General features: G+C 42.5%; 1 protein-coding gene across 1 annotated transcript in view; it reads left to right on the top strand.

Annotated features, from left to right (window-relative positions):
- The first annotated feature begins 4,937 nt into the window (after positions 1-4,937).
- PODXL (podocalyxin like) overlaps positions 4,938-17,921 on the top strand; it is a 62,877-nt gene continuing 49,893 nt past the window's right edge. The window contains exon 1 of the mRNA XM_072147474.1: positions 4,938-5,253. Within this exon, the coding sequence (XP_072003575.1) occupies positions 5,211-5,253 (43 nt within the window). The 5' untranslated portion in view covers positions 4,938-5,210. The remainder of the gene's footprint in view (positions 5,254-17,921) is intronic.

Genomic DNA, 17,921 nt, shown 5'->3' with positions numbered 1-17,921 from the left:
TTTGGGTGGCGTGAGCTAGCCGATTAGTCTATGGGGCAGGGTCACGGTACTTTCAGGAACAGTGCATGCGCCGCATCTCACCACATAGTGAACATGCTGAACTGTCCCACCACAAAGTATTAAGCAGGTCTTACTCCTGCCCAGATTGCCACGTGACCGCTCAGTTACGATGGACATGGACTTTCCCACTTATACATACTCACAAATGCAAGTTACAATCACACATATATACACTTATGCGCACACATATAGTGTCATATACAAACATACAGCATACATACACACATACAGCATGGTACTGTAGTTAGCACTGAATCTACGCCCCTGCCTTTATTGCGCACACAGTCGGGTACACACTAAAATCACTGATGGCTAATCTACTAGACAAAATCTGCTAGCTCAAAAGCAAATCTGGACACACACTTAGTACACCATGTAAGTTTTTATAGATAGAAATTCTTTACTATAATACTGGTCATTATATTTCATGTAATCAAGTGACACTGACGCACTTTGGAGGACATTTATCAGGGCTTCTACGCAAGTTTTCTGGGATAGAAACACTGAAATAATCAACATGAGGAGAGAAAAAAAACTGGACCGCACATCCACACATCACACAATGATCTACTGCCGCTAGGCTACATTATATAACGAACTCGAGGTTCTTAGTTACATTTTGATCAAATTGTACAAGCCCACTAACCACTTCAAGGTGACCTCTTTTTGGTGGGTCCCTACGCTATTGTGTGCAGTATCACATGGCGTCCAACACCGCTGCAGCACAGCGCCGGCAGGGACCAAGACCTGGTTGCCCCCCAGCACCCCGTACTGGCAGGCATAGCCCCATGGCTTCAGGCCCGTGTCCCCACCAGCACCGCACAACAGAAGCAGCGAACACCATGCAACACCGCACCATGTGAACAGGAAAAAGGCTCACCATGTGTGAACAGGTGTTGAATATTCACTGTTCCATGTAGTCTCAGGCACTAGCTGAGAAGAAGCAGGCGGCCCCTATATGCAGTCTCCTGCTAATTTAAAAGCACCTGGGTCGAATGGGGTGGAGTGCTGGTACCAGGCAAAAAACACAATAAATGAAGGGATAGAATATACTAAACCAACATGAGGAGAGAAAAAGAACTGGACCGCACATCCACACATCACACAATGATCTACTGCCGCTAGGCTACATTATATAACGAACTTGAGGTTCTTAGTTACATTTTGATCAAATTGTAAAACCCACCAACCACTTCAAGGTGACCTCTTTTTGGTGGGTCCCTACGCTATTGTGTGCAGCATCACATGGCGTCCACCACCGCTGCAGCACAGCGCCGGCAGGGACCAAGACCTGGTTGCCCCCCAGCACCCGTACTGGCAGCCATAGCCCCCATGGCTCCAGGCCCGGGTCCCCACCAGCACTGCACAATTGTGAAATAATCACAATTTATTGAGCGCGGCAAGAAATTGTTGTGCAAGAAATTTATTCTGCACTGTGCGGTGATTATAATTGCGCCTACGCCACGCCATAAGGACGTGGAGGGGCACGGTCCTGGCAGAGTGGGCAGGCACAGAGCATCCCTGCCCCCTTGTTCACAGGTTTTTACCCAAAACTGGATCAGATATGGCGTATTTTGCCATATTTTGGCGTGGCCACCCAACGGATAGATCAAGAGGCCTAGGGCGCTTGATGTACCTGCTGCGAGAGGGGAGGGTGTGGCCTTTATCGTACGCCTGTGCACAAGCTCCAGCATGTGATAATATGATAAATTCCTCCCTTTGTCTACATGGTTCTTAGAAAATTTTGTTTGAAACTGTCCAAGTTAAAAAAAAAATCAAATGCCATCATTTCCACTGTTCACGCTGTATCAGGCAGCTTTCAGCACTGGACATAGAGCCACAAGCAGAATATATATACAATATATATACAATATAGCATCCTAGAAGGGTACTGCAATTCGACTCAACAGCATCCGCTAGTAGTCCATGCAACATATGGTGTGGCATAAATGATAGTAATCCATTTGGCTACAGAGGCTATGCCTTTGCTGCTAAATCCTACTCATGCCCTAACCATTTGTAATTATTTTTTAAGCCAGAAAAACAATGCCAGCAATAATCATAAATTCTTCAGACTTGAGCAATGACTACAATTGTATCCAGGCTATGCTATCAAGCTAAATACCGCAGTAGCAGCTGTTCAAATCTTTCAGATATGTTTGTTTCAATGTATCAGTCTGGTGTCCAGGCTTTTTAGCTTAGTGTCTTGGCTAGATTGGATGCAACGGTATCACCTCCTATCTGTGAGCAGGGCAGGGCTGTTTTCCCGCTTTGCATGTTAAAGGGGTTATTTAACTTCTAGAAAATATAAAAACAGCTACAAATATTAAACAGCAATAAAACACTATCTTGGTTTATGTCAGTCCTCCTGCTATTTTTTTCCACCAAGCCCTCATATAACTTCCCATGCCATTGGTCACATTCCATACTATCAGTGGCGTAACTACCGCCGTAGCAGCCGTAGCGGTTGCTACGGGGCCCGTGAGGTTCAGGGGCCCGGGGATGCACGTTCCCACTCCCTGCAGACTAGTGCTTTGCCACGGCAGGGGAGGCTGCACTGCCGGGTGCCTGCCGTATCGTGCCCCCGGGCCCCTCCCACTGTGTCCCGGCCACCACCCACATCTCTCCTGGTCAACCAACTCTTTCCTGGATCTCCTGCCTCTCATCTCCCTGACACGCCCGCTGATCTTACTAACCCGCCCGCTCATCTCAATGACCCGCCCGCTACCTCTCTGACCCGCCCGCTACCTCTCTCCTCGCGCTCAACCCCCTCCCCCCCCCCCCCGCTCGTTTTGGCCCCCCCACTCGCACTCGCCCCCCCCCCCGCCCCCCCCCTTCTCCCCGCTCGCGCCCCCCCCCCTTGCCGTCTGAATGACACCGGACACCCACCTGACGCCAATACAGCCCCCAAACTTCTTGAAAGGTCAGTATATAAAGATGTATTTATCTGTGTGTATATATGTACTTATATGCATAAACTGTGTGTGTATATATGTATCTACTGTATATATACTTTGTATATATGCATAAACAGTATATATGTTTATATATTCTGTGTGTATTTATGTATATACTGTATATATACTGTGTATATATATGTATATACTGTGTATATGTGTATATACTGTTTATATATGCATATTCTGTGTGTATATGTGTATATACTGTTTATATATGCATATTCTGTGTGTATTTATGTATATACTGTATATATATATACTGTGTATATCTGTATATACTGTTTATAAATGCATATTCTGTGTGTATTTATGTATATACTTTATATATACTGTGTATATGTGTATATTCTGTGTATATTTATGTATATACTGTGTATATGTTTTAATACTATATATATGTGTATATATGCATCTACGGTGTATTTATGTATATATATGTATATACTGTGTATAAATGCATAGAAGCAGATACTGTATTTATATAAGCATATATATGTGCACATTTAAATATATATATATGATGTATGTGTGTTTTTGTATATGCTGTGTATATGATAAGTATGTATGCTGTATATACTGAATGTGTGTTAATTTGCTGTATGTGTGTATATTCTGTATGTATATGCAGCATGTGTGTATATGATGTTTTTACTGTATGTGTGTATATATATATATATATATATATATATATATATATATATATATTATATATATATGTATATTGTATATGTATATAATGTGTATACTGTATGTGGGTATATACTGAATGAGTTTGTATATACTCTGTGTATAAACATGTCTGTATAAGGGTACATTCACAAGAAAATATGGGGGGCGTATATCTGGCTGCAAATTTGCTGCCGGATATACTTCCCCCATAGGCTTCTATACGCCGGGGCTCGGTACTGTGAGCACAACGAGTACTCACTGTTTCGAGCAAAAGAGATAGAGCGTGCTCTATCTATGGCCGTAAGAACGACCATGCGGCTCTATTCTCTATGGAGAGGGGAGTGGTGAACCGCGACCACCTCTTCTCCTCTCCAGTGCGCCAGATGTGTGCCTGTCATATTTATATATACATATATGGAAGGGGGGCCCCATGCAGAAATCTGCTATGGGGCCCAGCCTATCCTAGTTACGCCCCTGCATACTATAGTCAGCATGGCTCAGTAATGATGCCAGCGGAGGATGTTATGTGACCACTGTTCTCACTGAAATCCTTTAGCAGTTATATTGTGCCCAATTGTATACAAACACCAGGAGAGCTACTTAGCTGCTGTGGAAAGGAGACATGTGCTCTTGTGTTTTATCATATTTATAGTTCTCTTTAAATTTTTGTAGAAGTTGGAAGGTCCCTTTAATTACATTTTTCCATACAGTCAGCAAATTGCTAATTATAATGATAAATATTTATACAGCGCCATCATAATCCCTATGAGTCGTAGGGTATATCTACAAACAAAATAAGATACCGCAGAGTAATAAGATAAAACAATATGGGCTCTGCTCACAAGAGCTTACAATCTATGAGGAAGAAGGGATAGGGTGCTGGTATAGAGGTCCAGTCTTACTTATGACAATATAAATACAAAACATATAGGGGTACTGTATACCCCTTTATGTTATGTGTATATGACGGTACCAGACCATCAGTATAGTATAGTGCAGCCCATTTTCTGCTGTGTTTTTGTACTGCACTAGAGGAATTAGCAGACAAATGGGCTAATCCCTGCGCCTATGACTAGGAGGATCCAGCTGTCTGGTGCAGATTATGAGGGGTAGCCATCCCTCATAGAGGCCATGGTAACAGGGGCAGAGAAGGCTCCTTATTGTTCTCCACCCTGAACTCTTAGCAGGCAGATTGTTTTAGCACAGGACTTCCTCAGCCATTCCTTTCATAGAGTCACTTCCATTGAACTGGCATCCTGCATGTATATTTGGTGTACTCTGCTGAAGGAGGAGTTTCCTATGTTATTGTTTTTTGGGGCAGGTCCACCCAACTTTCCTATTGGAGAGAGCACAGAGGATTTGTACTTGTCAGCCCCCCTCATACCTCCTCAGTCAGTCAGTGGGGGGTTAGTGCAGGAGCAGCAAGTGCCTGAGCATCATCACTGGAGATAGAGGGAATCCCAGCCCGGGACACACAGCCAGCAGCTAGCAGGGTGACACAAGATAAGAAGGACAACAGACATGAGGGGCCTCGGCTATCTGCTGCTATTCCTCTGTGCTGCGGGTAAGTCACTTATGTCCCTTGAATTCCTGCAAACTTCCCGCTTGGATGGAGGCTTCCCCTCCCCTCATGATGAGGCAGATCAGTCACACGGTCCTGGGAGGCAGAGGCTGACTGACAATAAGCCCTGGGTGTGGGGAGGGGGCTGCACACACTTGTATGAGGACATAGTATACAATATATAGAATATATACACATATATAGGTATATATACACACCCTGAAGCTCTTGTATCAAGAATAGAGAGCCCTACACTCTTTTAATGTCACTTTAGCTTTGTTCACACTTGCGTTCAGAGTCTCAGTCACCGGTTTTGCACCTGTATTTTTGCTGTTATAGTGATACAAAATCTCTCCTGGATACATATTCAGTGACATTTCCACTTCCATAGAACATTGTCTCAGGTAACAGTCTTATAGCATAGATATTCATTATATCTAACACATTTACACCAGTAGTAAGTGGCTGTGTGTATCTGAAGGAAATTCATGAAGTAACTCCATTCATTCATCCAGTGTTTTTCTGTACTTTTACACACAGGAGGTAAATTGTCATATGCTGTCCATAGGTACACTGAGTAGTAGCATCTTCTGTGTACCACCGCTGTTTCATAAGTTTATACTTGTGATGCTGGAACTTGTGGTTCTGTACATGTTAAAAAGATGTATTGCTGCAGAGATATATGATAATATTACACCATGTTTGTGGAGTTGTTCCTTCTAATTTGGAAATGTTTGAGAATCGGTCATTGCTGTAAAGGAGATGAGTGTCCTAGAGGTTAAAATCCCAACGGATGGCATCTTCTAGCCCAATTCTTAGGCTATGTTGACATATATACTGGGGTTTCTGTTGTTTTGCTCCCTTTAAGAAGTTGAAAAAATAAACAGTTGAAAAAATAGAACCCCTCATGAATCTCATAAAAAACCCCAAAAAGATCAGTTAGTACAATGATGTTAGCTGGGCTCCTGTAACAGTGTTTATTGATTTACACAATAAAAAAGTACTATCATCTGATCTCCAGAGCAGATGTGAACTCACTTTACAGGGCTACAGAGAAGATGATGACAAGGTAACATCGCTGCTAAGAGCTGGCAAGGGGAGAAGCCACCCCAAAACAAAGTTCTGCTGTCCTGCAGCATAAGTATAAGAGAACTGGTGCAAGGACATGTTGAGGACATACTTTATCTGCTTACTTAAAGCTGCAGATTCTGTATAGGGTTTTTTTGGTTAACTCAGAATCCCCACATTCGATATTTGGAAAAGAGATTGTTTTACCAAACCACATTGAAATGATCTGCCCTATGCTACACACATAGATTCACTGGTCTTTGTCCTGAAGAAGGGCTCGGCTCAGACTTGCTCCCTATTTGGTACTTAAGGGGTTGTTTGGTATTGTCAATTTTTGTATTGTTAGCCCCAGTTAGTCTAACAAAAACAAAGATGTAACACCATGGTCGTTTTGTCTGGTCCAGGAGGGGGCCTGCCTTCACTGTCAGTCTCTGTGGGTACACAAAGGTTGACCAGTGACATTGCCTCAACAGTGCGGACCCTCTACAACCTAATGCAGGACGTAGCCTGTGGGTGTAGCGGGAGCTTGCCCTGATGCATGCCAATAGAGCCTCCGCTCAGGACCATGGACTGGATGAATATAGAGCTCTATGAAAATGCTGCTAGGATGCTGTGCGAAATTACTTGAATCAATAAAGGCAATGTAGGACTGAACTTTGGGATGAATAGGAAAAATTGTGATGTCAGATGAATATATTATGCAGAATTGTTTAGAATGGTCGATAACAGTGAAGGCTAACCTTTTGGAGCCTGAGTGCCCAAACTTCAACCAAAAGCCACCTATTTATTGCCAAGTGTCAGCACAGCAATATAAGCAGTAATTTATTTCTCCTTGTTCTTTGACAACTTTCAGGAAGATTTTACAGGAGGATTCTTTGAGTCCTGTCTGGTGAACTTCATGCTGGGGTGATGGCCTGGGCTCCAAGTGCCACCTCCACTGGTCTATAATAACAGGTCATCCCTGTGAACTGTGCTTGTAATAATAACTGAACCTTTATAAAGGTTTTTATAGCCTGATAACAGTTTACAGGATATTGTTTTAGTACCACGTATGTAAGAATTATTGTTATCTATCCTCATTTACCTTCATGGACACCTTAAGAGCTGATTACATGTATGGATTGTGTCACAATCTAAAGATTGCCGAAAACTTTAGCTCCTTTTAGCTACAGACTTCTGAATGTCACTTCAAAGAAATGTTTGAGGAGGGTGTGAGAGTTGGAGACGAGAGCCTCTGCTTGGAAAAGATGATGTGAAAGCTGTACTTGTTACACTGTTTCAATAATAATAATATTTATTTATATAGTGCTATCATATTCCGTAGCGCTTTACAAATCATGTATGCAAATAAAAGTAGCATTAGAATGACAGAGAAAACATATTTAGTTTCATAAGGTCTCCAGTTAAAATTTGTTGGGTCCTTTACCCAAAATTACGGAACAATAAAATAGGAATGGGGCGCTTAGAAGACCTTACAATTAATGATGAGCAGACCCAAACCACATTGCAATGTTCGGGTCTGTGTTGAGCATTTCGGGTTTGGGTCAAAAACTCAGACTTCAGCGAGAAGTTAAGATTCGGTGTTTGGCTCACCCTTCCTGCGGAAAACATCCACAAAGTGAAGTGGCATACGGCGCGGTCAGTGCCAGTATGCTGACACCGCAAGGGAAGAGGAGGAGGTCAGTGCACGTCGGGGGAATGAGGGGAGGTGAGTATAACGTAATTATTTTACCTAGGGCTGTATATATTTATTATAGGGGGTATATATATTTATCACAGTGGGCAGTATATAGTTATTATAGGGGGCTGGATATAGTTATCTCAGTGGGCAGTATAAAGTTATTGCTGGGGGGAGTATATAGTTACTATAGGGAAGCTGGATATATTTGTCGCAGTGGGCTGTATATATATTTATTACTGGGGGACATATATATATATATATACACTCACCGGCCACTTTATTAGGTACACCATGCTAGTAACGGGTTGGACCCCCTTTTGCCTTCAGAACTGCCTCAATTCTTCGTGGCATAGATTCAACAAGGTGCTGGAAGCATTCCTCAGAGATTTTGGTCCATATTGACATGATGGCATCACACAGTTGCCACAGATTTGTCGGCTGCACATCCATGATGCGAATCTCCCGTTCCACCACATCCCAAAGATGCTCTATTGGATTGAGATCTGGTGACTGTGGAGGCCATTTGAGTACAGTGAACTCATTGTCATGTTCAAGAAACCAGTCTGAGATGATTCCAGCTTTATGACATGGCGCATTATCCTGCTGAAAGTAGCCATCAGATGTTGGGTACATTGTGGTCATAAAGGGATGGACATGGTCAGCAACAATACTCAGGTAGGCTGTGGCGTTGCAACGATGCTTAATTGGTACCAAGGGGCCCAAAGAGTGCCAAGAAAATATTCCCCACACCATGACACCACCACCACCAGCCTGAACCGTTGATACAAGGCAGGATGGATCCATGCTTTCATGTTGTTGACGCCAAATTCTGACCCTACCATCCGAATGTCGCAGCAGAAATCGAGACTCATCAGACCAGGCAGCGTTTTTCCAATCTTCTACTGTCCAATTTCGATGAGCTTGAGCAAATTGTAGCCTCAGTTTCCTGTTCTTAGCTGAAAGGAGTGGCACCCGGTGTGGTCTTCTGCTACTGTAGCCCATCTGCCTCAAAGTTCGACGTACTGTGCATTCAGAGATGCTCTTCTGCCTACCTTGGTTGTAACGGGTGGCGATTTTGAGTCACTGTTGCCTTTCTATCAGCTCGAACCAGTCTGCCCATTCTCCTCTGACCTCTGGCATCAACAAGGCATTTCCGCCCACAGAACTGCCGCTCACTGGATGTTTTTTCTTTTTCGGACCATTCTCTGTAAACTCTAGAGATGGTTGTGCGTGAAAATCCCAGTAGATCAGCAGTTTCTGAAATACTCAGACCAGCCCTTCTGGCACCACCAACCATGCCACGTTCAAAGGCACTCAAATCACCTTTCTTCCCCATACTGATGCTCGGCTTGAACTGAAGGAGATTGTCTTGACCATGTCTACATGCCTAAATGCACTGAGTTGCCGCCATGTGATTGGCTGATTAGAAATAAAGTGTTAACGAGCAGTTGGACAGGTGTACCTAATAAAGTGGCCGGTGAGTGTATATATATATATATATATATATATATATATATATATTTATATATTACTAGTGCAGCTGTATATATTTATTACTAGCAACATTTACTTTAATTAAAACAATTGTGGGGAAGGCCCCCACCACTTTGCGCCCAGGGGCCTAAATCATCCTTAATCCGTGGGGGAGAGTCTGGACTGAACTTTCACAGAAAGCTCATCCCTCCTTATAATCTATGAACAGTATGTAGCCACTAACAACCATTTCAGGGCTGTTTCCAGCTCTGAAAACATGACAAGACATTTTGTTAATTCAACATGACCCCATGACTGAGTGATATCAGTAGGTGGCAGATTTTTGAATAGCTTTATATATGATTTCTATCATATTTTCTGCCTTGGAATCAGCATGAAAAAAATGACTGTTTTCTTTGTAGACAAATCTTCACTTGTTTCAGGGATTGTGTTTTGGTTATTATTGTTAAATTAACATGTAACATTAAAAACTAAATGATAAAACATCCTTCATAATATTGTTAACTTTAAAGAGGACCTTTACCACCTTTAGAGCCAATTCTATGCATCCTTTAATAACACTGCTTCACTGCTCTTACTGACAGTCACCAAGTAATCCATATTATTATCCATTATTTTGAGGGCCTATTTAGCACAGTTTCCATGTCCTGTATACTAGTTATGATTTATACTGTGATGGGTGATCCTGTGCTGGAGAAGACTGGGGGCCACCCATCTGACAGTACAGATCTTTAAAAAATGTAACCCTTTCACAACTGCCAAACAGCTATATACGTCCTAAGGACCTTTCACATGAACTTGTGATTTCTCCAGTCCTGTATTTCTATGCAATATGAATCCGTATATATGTCATGTTTTTAATACATATATGCACATGTATGAAACATGTATTTTAAAAGTTCCCATATACTTCTATTGAATGTACGGAATGTAAATACTGAAGAAAACAGGACATGCTCTATGTTTTTTAAGTCTCGATCGTGGACGGTACGTTACGATGGACAATAAGCCATTTAAATGGATGTCCACATTGCCCATTGAAATGAATGTGACCGTATGCTACCCGTATGAAAATGATACGGTACATACCCCTAGCACAGTGATGGCCAACCTATGACACGAGTGTCAGTGCTGACACGCATAGCCATTTTCAGTGACACGCGGCCGCCGGAGAGTTAAGTTTCATCCTCGGCTCCTACACAGCCAGGTGCAGTAGCCGGGAGGCTGAGAGATTGTCCAGCACATTGTAATAAATAGATGTAGTATGGCAGTACATGGTAGGATCAATCACACAACCTAGGATTAAAGTACCCTAGAAGTTAAATAATTATACATATTTGTTATTTAAACTATAAATATACAAAATTATGTTTTTTTTGTCAAGGTGACACACCACCCGAGTTATGCTCGGTTTTTGGGCGAATTTTGACACACCAAGCTCATAAGGTTGCCCATCACTGCCCTAGCAGATAGTACTTGTATAGATGTTATAAAAGTGGCACACTTCAAACAGCTATATCTTCTGAACAGTGGCTCCCACAGAGTAGTCTACATGACAACCTCTCATTGTGTTATATGTGATTCCTAAAAATGTCCTTTTATCTTTACTAATTTCTTTATCTTAACTAATATCTTGTACATCTTTTTTCTTGTCTTGTACCATGTAGTCTCTGCAGCAACAAACCTCATAATTTGTGAATGTTTTCAGGTCAATGTGTAAAAAAGACCAGTGATTCTTAGTATCTGTGAAAATAACTGCTTACACTGTGCATGTTCTTTTATTAATTGTACTTATATAATGGTTAGCATTTTAGATCTTGTCAATGTCTTATTGCTATTCTTGTTTAATGTCCTACCATGATGCCGTTACCTACAGTTTGAGCTCCAGTGTTTGACGGTGACGTGGACCTTGTGTGACAAGCCCCTTGTGCATTCCATATTTAGCTACATTTTACCGTCTATAATTGAGGATAGCGGTAGAGAATTAGTACAGTTTCAGCAATTATGTAAAGTTTTAGACAACATCAAAGAATGTATGAGTGAATGAGGTCTAAATGCTTTTCATTGTGAAGTGTCTGGTGTAGGAAGATTTTTTATGGTACTAGTGTTGCCATATTATGTCTGTGTGTGAGAAATATGAATGCACCCTTTTACATAAATGTCACATGCTTTCCCTTTTACAATTTAATATATTTCTGTGTGTACCCTACTTATTCTATACTGCTGTATCTATGAAGTGACAGCCCCACTAAAGGCATGAGAGATTGGTGACACATTTTACATCCATCTTTTGGAAGATGTTTGACTTGAGAGGCTAACTTTTACTTAAAGTGAGCATACACTTTGCCAATTGTTGTATTCTTTCACCTGCTCTGTGTACGTGTTCCTATTTCCCATGTGTGTTATAAAAAATGAAGGGCAGGGATTTCCTTTCCCATTGTCTTGTGCTATGTTTGTCATAATGACTGTGCCACAAAGGTTTTCTCTATATAATAGCCATTATTACACTATACATGTTGTTACTGGATTTGTCCAGCTGCAAGCATTTCATAAACAGATATGTTGAACATTAGAATTGTTTCTAGAAGAGGATACGGAAATATTTATTGAAAGCAAGAATGGAAGTAGAGTCATTTCACTGGAGAAAGCAATGAGTAGTCAAAGGAGTTGTCTTATAATGACAACCCCTGTTCATGTACCCTTTACAGAGGTTATCTGTAAGAGCATTCCCTGCTATAGATATCTATATGATAAGACCTATAAGACCTATAGTTGGCAATTTAGTTATTTTCATTGGAAGTGAAATATATGATATAGCACAACCTGTACCCCAGTGAACAATAAGCTTCTTTTTAAAAAGGGTTGCTATGAAACAAGCTTTAACCCATAAAGGAGTTGGCAATTTTTTAATTTGTTTTCTTCAACATAGTCACCGAAGTTCACAGAAAGTGCATTGTCCGACTATAATGCACCGCGTGGAGTTTCACTAAGATCATGCGCCCAATATCATGAATGTGTCACTTCCCCGACCATCAGTTCACCATCATTTTAGTGGTGCATCTAAGTTCTAGGGCTTGTGACACAATTTGAAAGTTAAATCCCGCACTCAGTCTGAATCAGTTGGACTGTCCGTCGGCGCTGCCCCTAATTGGTGTCTCACGGAAGCCAGCGCAGCTGCGCCACAAAAAGGGTCGCGTGTGCCACAATTCCAGCGCACAAACTTGTTATATGCCTATGCAAGCAGTTGTAGCCCCGAAAACGGTGCACAGTCTGACAAAAGTGCGTGCGTGACCCTTAGTAAATAAGCCCCAGTGTTCGGAAGTCCGTCACTTTACATTTTTTTTTTCCCACAATGTCACTGGTTGAGGGCATGCATTTTGAGATGATATTACTGATAATGGTTGCTGCTTTTTCATTTGTAGAGTCAGACAGTTTGTTCCTCCACAATGTCTGTGTGCTGCTGGCGACTGCAACAATTTGTTTATTGTCTCATTTATTTTTTACATAGTTGCTTCTTTACCTCTTCATGCCCTATGCAGAACCATGCTTCTGGTGTAATTTTAAAGATGTTCTTGGATGTGCTGAGTTGTTTAGGGATGAACAGTTTGTTAAGAGGCATAGACTCTTAAGTACAATGGTGGGGATTTCCCAAGATGAGCCCAGGCTTAGGAAATACCAACCACTGATCATACTATTTGGTGTTGCCCACTTAAGCTGTGTATAAGATATCATTGGAATTGTATTGGAATTGTACTGTATTGTAACTGTTTTTGGAGAAGGCAAATGAATGGATAGCCTTATTGTTATTATTATTGAAGTTGTAACTTTTTTTATTTTTTCTGTCATAAATAAGACATTCTAGCATTAGTGCTTTTAGTGATTTTTTTTTTTTGTTTTATGCTCCATGTAACAAATTTTATATAAAAAAACTACAGAATCCATTCACTTGTGTTTGAGTAGGGATCTCTGGTAAAGAAAATATTTTTATGGCACTTTCCTTTAAAACATGTTGCTATAAGGTTGTCAAAACCACTTTGCAACTTACTTTTTTATTGGTTCAACAAATCTAAAATAATTAGTTAATTTAAATTGATCAACACTATTTATATATCTACGGTTTCTATGGCGAAGTACCCAGTATACCCACATGTATTGTTCAGCATCAGCTCCTCCTGAATATTGCCTCAGTGCACTGATAAGTATCAGTTACTGTAGCCCCATATGTCTCACATACAGTTCTCATAAAGAGACTACTACTCTTGAAAGAGTGTTTTGTATTATGGTTTGATAATTTTAAAGGGGTTATCCGGGTTTTAAAAATTACTAGGGTCGGGCTGGGGAGGGCTAGTTAAACATAATAAACATGTACTTACCTCGTCCGGTCCGCGATGTGGCCGGCTCCTCCCATCCGTCCCTATCTCTCAGCGTTGTAAGCGCTGGGAGATGGTGTCGCATGGGAGCATCCGGCCGGCCGGAAGCTCCCTGTGAGCCCTTGTAATGAAACCGGCGCACAGAGAAGACCGGCCGCGGCGCGGGACATCGGCAGCACCGGAGGAGGTAAGTACATGTTTATTGTGTATAAATAGCCCTCCCCAGCCCGGCCATAAGACATTTTTTTACCCCGGATAACCCCTTTAATGCTTTTGTGAACTACATAAAAATGCCATCCAAAAACAATTGTCTGCAGCACTGCTTAGGTGCAGTATAGGAGCCATCCTAAGATCAAATGGAGCTTTTCATCTTGACAGGATGCCTGGGCTTAGAAATACGGATATCACCTCATCGCTTTGTAACACAATGGGGAAAAAAGGATATGGACCCGTTCAGCTAAATTTAGAGGAGTCTTGTTATGGCTACAGTGTGCAGCCACATGTATAACATCACAATTATAATCAATCACAATCAAACCTGATGACATTTAAATAATATTAAAGATTTTGAATAACTACTAAACCCAAATTAGAGACCCCGCAGGTCTTCTCTTCTTCCATCAGTAGTGTCAGCCGCCGCTGACATCATAGTGTGCGCCAGCTACCGGGGGCAGGTGCTGGCTATATAAGGGGGCAGGAGGAAGGCTATATACGGGGGACAGGTGCCGGCTATATAAGGGGGCTGGCTGGTTATATACAGGAGCTGGTGCTGGCTGGATGGCTATAAACTAGGGGGATGGCTAGCTATTTCCTGGGGGGTATGGGGCTGGCTATAAACTAGGGGCTTGTTTGTTGAGGGAATGGCCTGGCTATATACTGGGGGCACTGGCTGGCTATATACAAGGGGGCTGCTGGCTATATACTGGAGGTATGGTTAGGCAATATACTAGGGGGCATGGGCTGGCTGTATACTAGGAGCAGGAGGCAGGCTATATACTGGGGGGCTGGAAGCTGGCTAGCTATATAGTGGAGGCTTGGGCTGGCACCAATGCATTTCCCACTCTGGGCTTATACTCGAATCAATAGGTTTTCCCAGTTTTTGTGGTAAAATTAGTGGTAAAATACTTATACTCCAGTATATACAGTAGTTTTTTCCCCAGTGTCACGATAACATGGAATATGAAATGCTGTCAGTACTAAGTACAATTTGTCACACAAAAAACAAGCCCTCCTACAGAGCTCTGTAAATAGAAAAATAAAAAAGGATCTTGAAATATGTGGAGTGAGAAAATGAAAATGGCCTGGTCCTTAAGGGGTTAATATGCATTGCTTTTTTTGTGAGGAATGATAAGGGTCAATATGTAAACAAATGACACTGGCACATACTAAGCATTTTGCTCTGGATAATCCCCATAGCCTTTTGAACTAAAGCACTTTGGAAATAGAGACTGGAAAATGTAGCTCATTATCTTGGAATAATGGTGGGAAAAATAATAAAAAAACATGCCTGTGCTATCACAGATATGTCTGGTGCACTGTCAGGCACAGATATGTCCAGTTTGATAAATGAAATTATTCTGAAAATAAAGAAAAGATGAAATCAAATTTTATGAGAAACTTCACAGGTTGTTATGAGCATTAAGCCAATGTTCTCAAGTAATAAATAGCCATGTCTTTCCTGGTACGGACTGACACCAGGAAAATATGTTGGCTCAGATTTCTGTGTAAAATGTGTGCTACGAGGAATGTTTCTTGCGTTGTCTAGCAGCGAATAGAAAGCAAACAAGGACACAGCTACATACTAACTAAAACCGCCTATAGAATCCAATAGATCAATAAAAACTAGACATTAGTTTCAGGTAGTGAAAGTAAAAAAAAATTCTTCACCTATCAATATGTTTCTGAAAAAAAGGAGGAAAAAGGAGTACATACAAGATGAAACCCAGAAAGATAGTGGGGAATATACACTCACCGGCCACTTTATTAGGTACACCATGCTAGTAACGGGTTGGACCCCTTTTGCCTTCAGAACTGCCTCAATTCTTTGTGGCATAGAAGGTGCTGGAAGCATTCCTCAGAGATTTTGGTCCATATTGACATGATGGCATCACACAGTTGCCGCAGATTTGTCGGCTGCACATCCATGATGCGAATCTCCCCTTCCACCACATCCCAAAGATGCTCTATTGGATTGAGATCTGGTGACTGTGGAGGCCATTTGAGTACAGTGAACTCATTGTCATGTTCAAGAAACCAGTCTGAGATGATTCCAGCTTTATGACATGGCACATTATCCTGCAGAAAGTAGCCATCAGATGTTGGGTACATTGTGGTCATAAAGGGATGGACATGGTCAGCAACAATACTCAGGTAGGCTGTGGCGTTGCAACGATGCTCAATTGGTACCAAGGGGCCCAAAGAGTGCCAAGAAAATATTCCCCACACCATGACACCACCACCACCAGCCTGAACCGTTGATACAAGGCAGGATGGATCCATGCTTTCATGTTGTTGACGCCAAATTCTGACCCTACCATCCGAATGTCGCAGCAGAAATCGAGACTCATCAGACCAGGCAGCGTTTTTCCAATCTTCTACTGTCCAATTTCGATGAGCTTGTGCAAATTGTAGCCTCAGTTTCCTGTTCTTAGCTGAAAGGAGTGGCACCCGGTGTGGTCTTCTGCTGCTGTAGCCCATCTGCCTCAAAGTTCGACGTACTGTGCGTTCAGAGATGCTCTTCTGCCTACCTTGGTTGTAACGGGTGGCGATTTGAGTCACTGTTGCCTTTCTATCAGCTCGAACCAGTCTGCCCATTCTCCTCTGACCTCTGGCATCAACATGGCATTTTCGCCCACAGAACTGTCGCTCACTGGATGTTTTTTCTTTTTCGGACCATTCTCTGTAAGCCCTAGAGATGGTTGTGCGTGAAAATCCCAGTAGATCAGCAGTTTCTGAAATACTCAGACCAGCCCTTCTGGCACCAACAACCATGCCACGTTCAAAGGCACTCAAGTCACCTTTCTTCCCTATACTGATGCTCGGTTTGAACTGCAGGAGATTGTCTTGACCATGTCTACATGCCTAAATGCACTGAGTTGCCGCCATGTGATTGGCTGTTTAGAAATTAAGTGTTAACGAGCAGTTGGAAAGGTGTACCTAATAAAGTGGCCGGTGAGTGTACAATCTCCATGCAAAGCTACATTGTACAGTTAATATATTGATTAAATCTACATAAAAGGGTGAATAACATTGCATATACATTTTAATACGTATAGATCACATTTGCACTTTGGAGACCTTACCAAATTGACTCACAGCTTAGATGTGTCTGCATTCCATATAATACTGTGTTGAGAACAACCCAAGAAATTTAAAGGGGTTGTGTCACCATAGCTAATGGCTGTAATTGGGTCCAATGCATTGTGACAAGTACTTTCACCATTTACACTTATTACAAAATATGCAGCCTTACTGAGATAACTCCTTTTGTCCTGGTTGCTGGCGCCCCCTGCTGGTAGCTGTGTCCCGTCCTGAGCTACAGCTGATCTGGCCGAGTCTGCGCACATGGAGTCAGCAGCTGCTCTGCACTACAGATCACTCCAGGGGCTCACAGCTCCTCTCCACACTGAGAGATCACCTGACACACTGCAGCCAATAGGAAGTGAGAGAGGAGAAGGGGCAGGGATTGTTCTGTGATGGCCACTGCTTACCAGCGTCACAGGAGCCTACAGCAGCAGATACAAGGTAACTGCTGCCAGACATGACTATCTGCTGCACAGAGGAAACCTCCCCCAAGGCTACATTCACACTGCCGTGAGCCTGCCGCACCGTAGCACGGCGGGCACACGGCAGCACGGGGAGAGGAGGTGAGCGCCGCTCACCCCCGCCCCTCTCCATAGCAAGTTATGGCGCACGTTGCCGTAATACGGGAAAAGATAGGACATGTCCTATCTTTTCCCGGGCTACGGAGCGGTACGGTGCCGCACGTGTGCGGCACCGTAGCGCTCCCGTACAGGGCCGTGAGCCCATAGAAGTGTATGGGGGACGTATATCGGCCA

Source organism: Engystomops pustulosus, chromosome 4 (genome assembly GCF_040894005.1).
Source record: "Engystomops pustulosus chromosome 4, aEngPut4.maternal, whole genome shotgun sequence".
NCBI classification, from domain to species: domain Eukaryota; kingdom Metazoa; phylum Chordata; class Amphibia; order Anura; family Leptodactylidae; genus Engystomops; species Engystomops pustulosus.
This window is presented reverse-complemented; position numbering and strand designations above follow the sequence as displayed.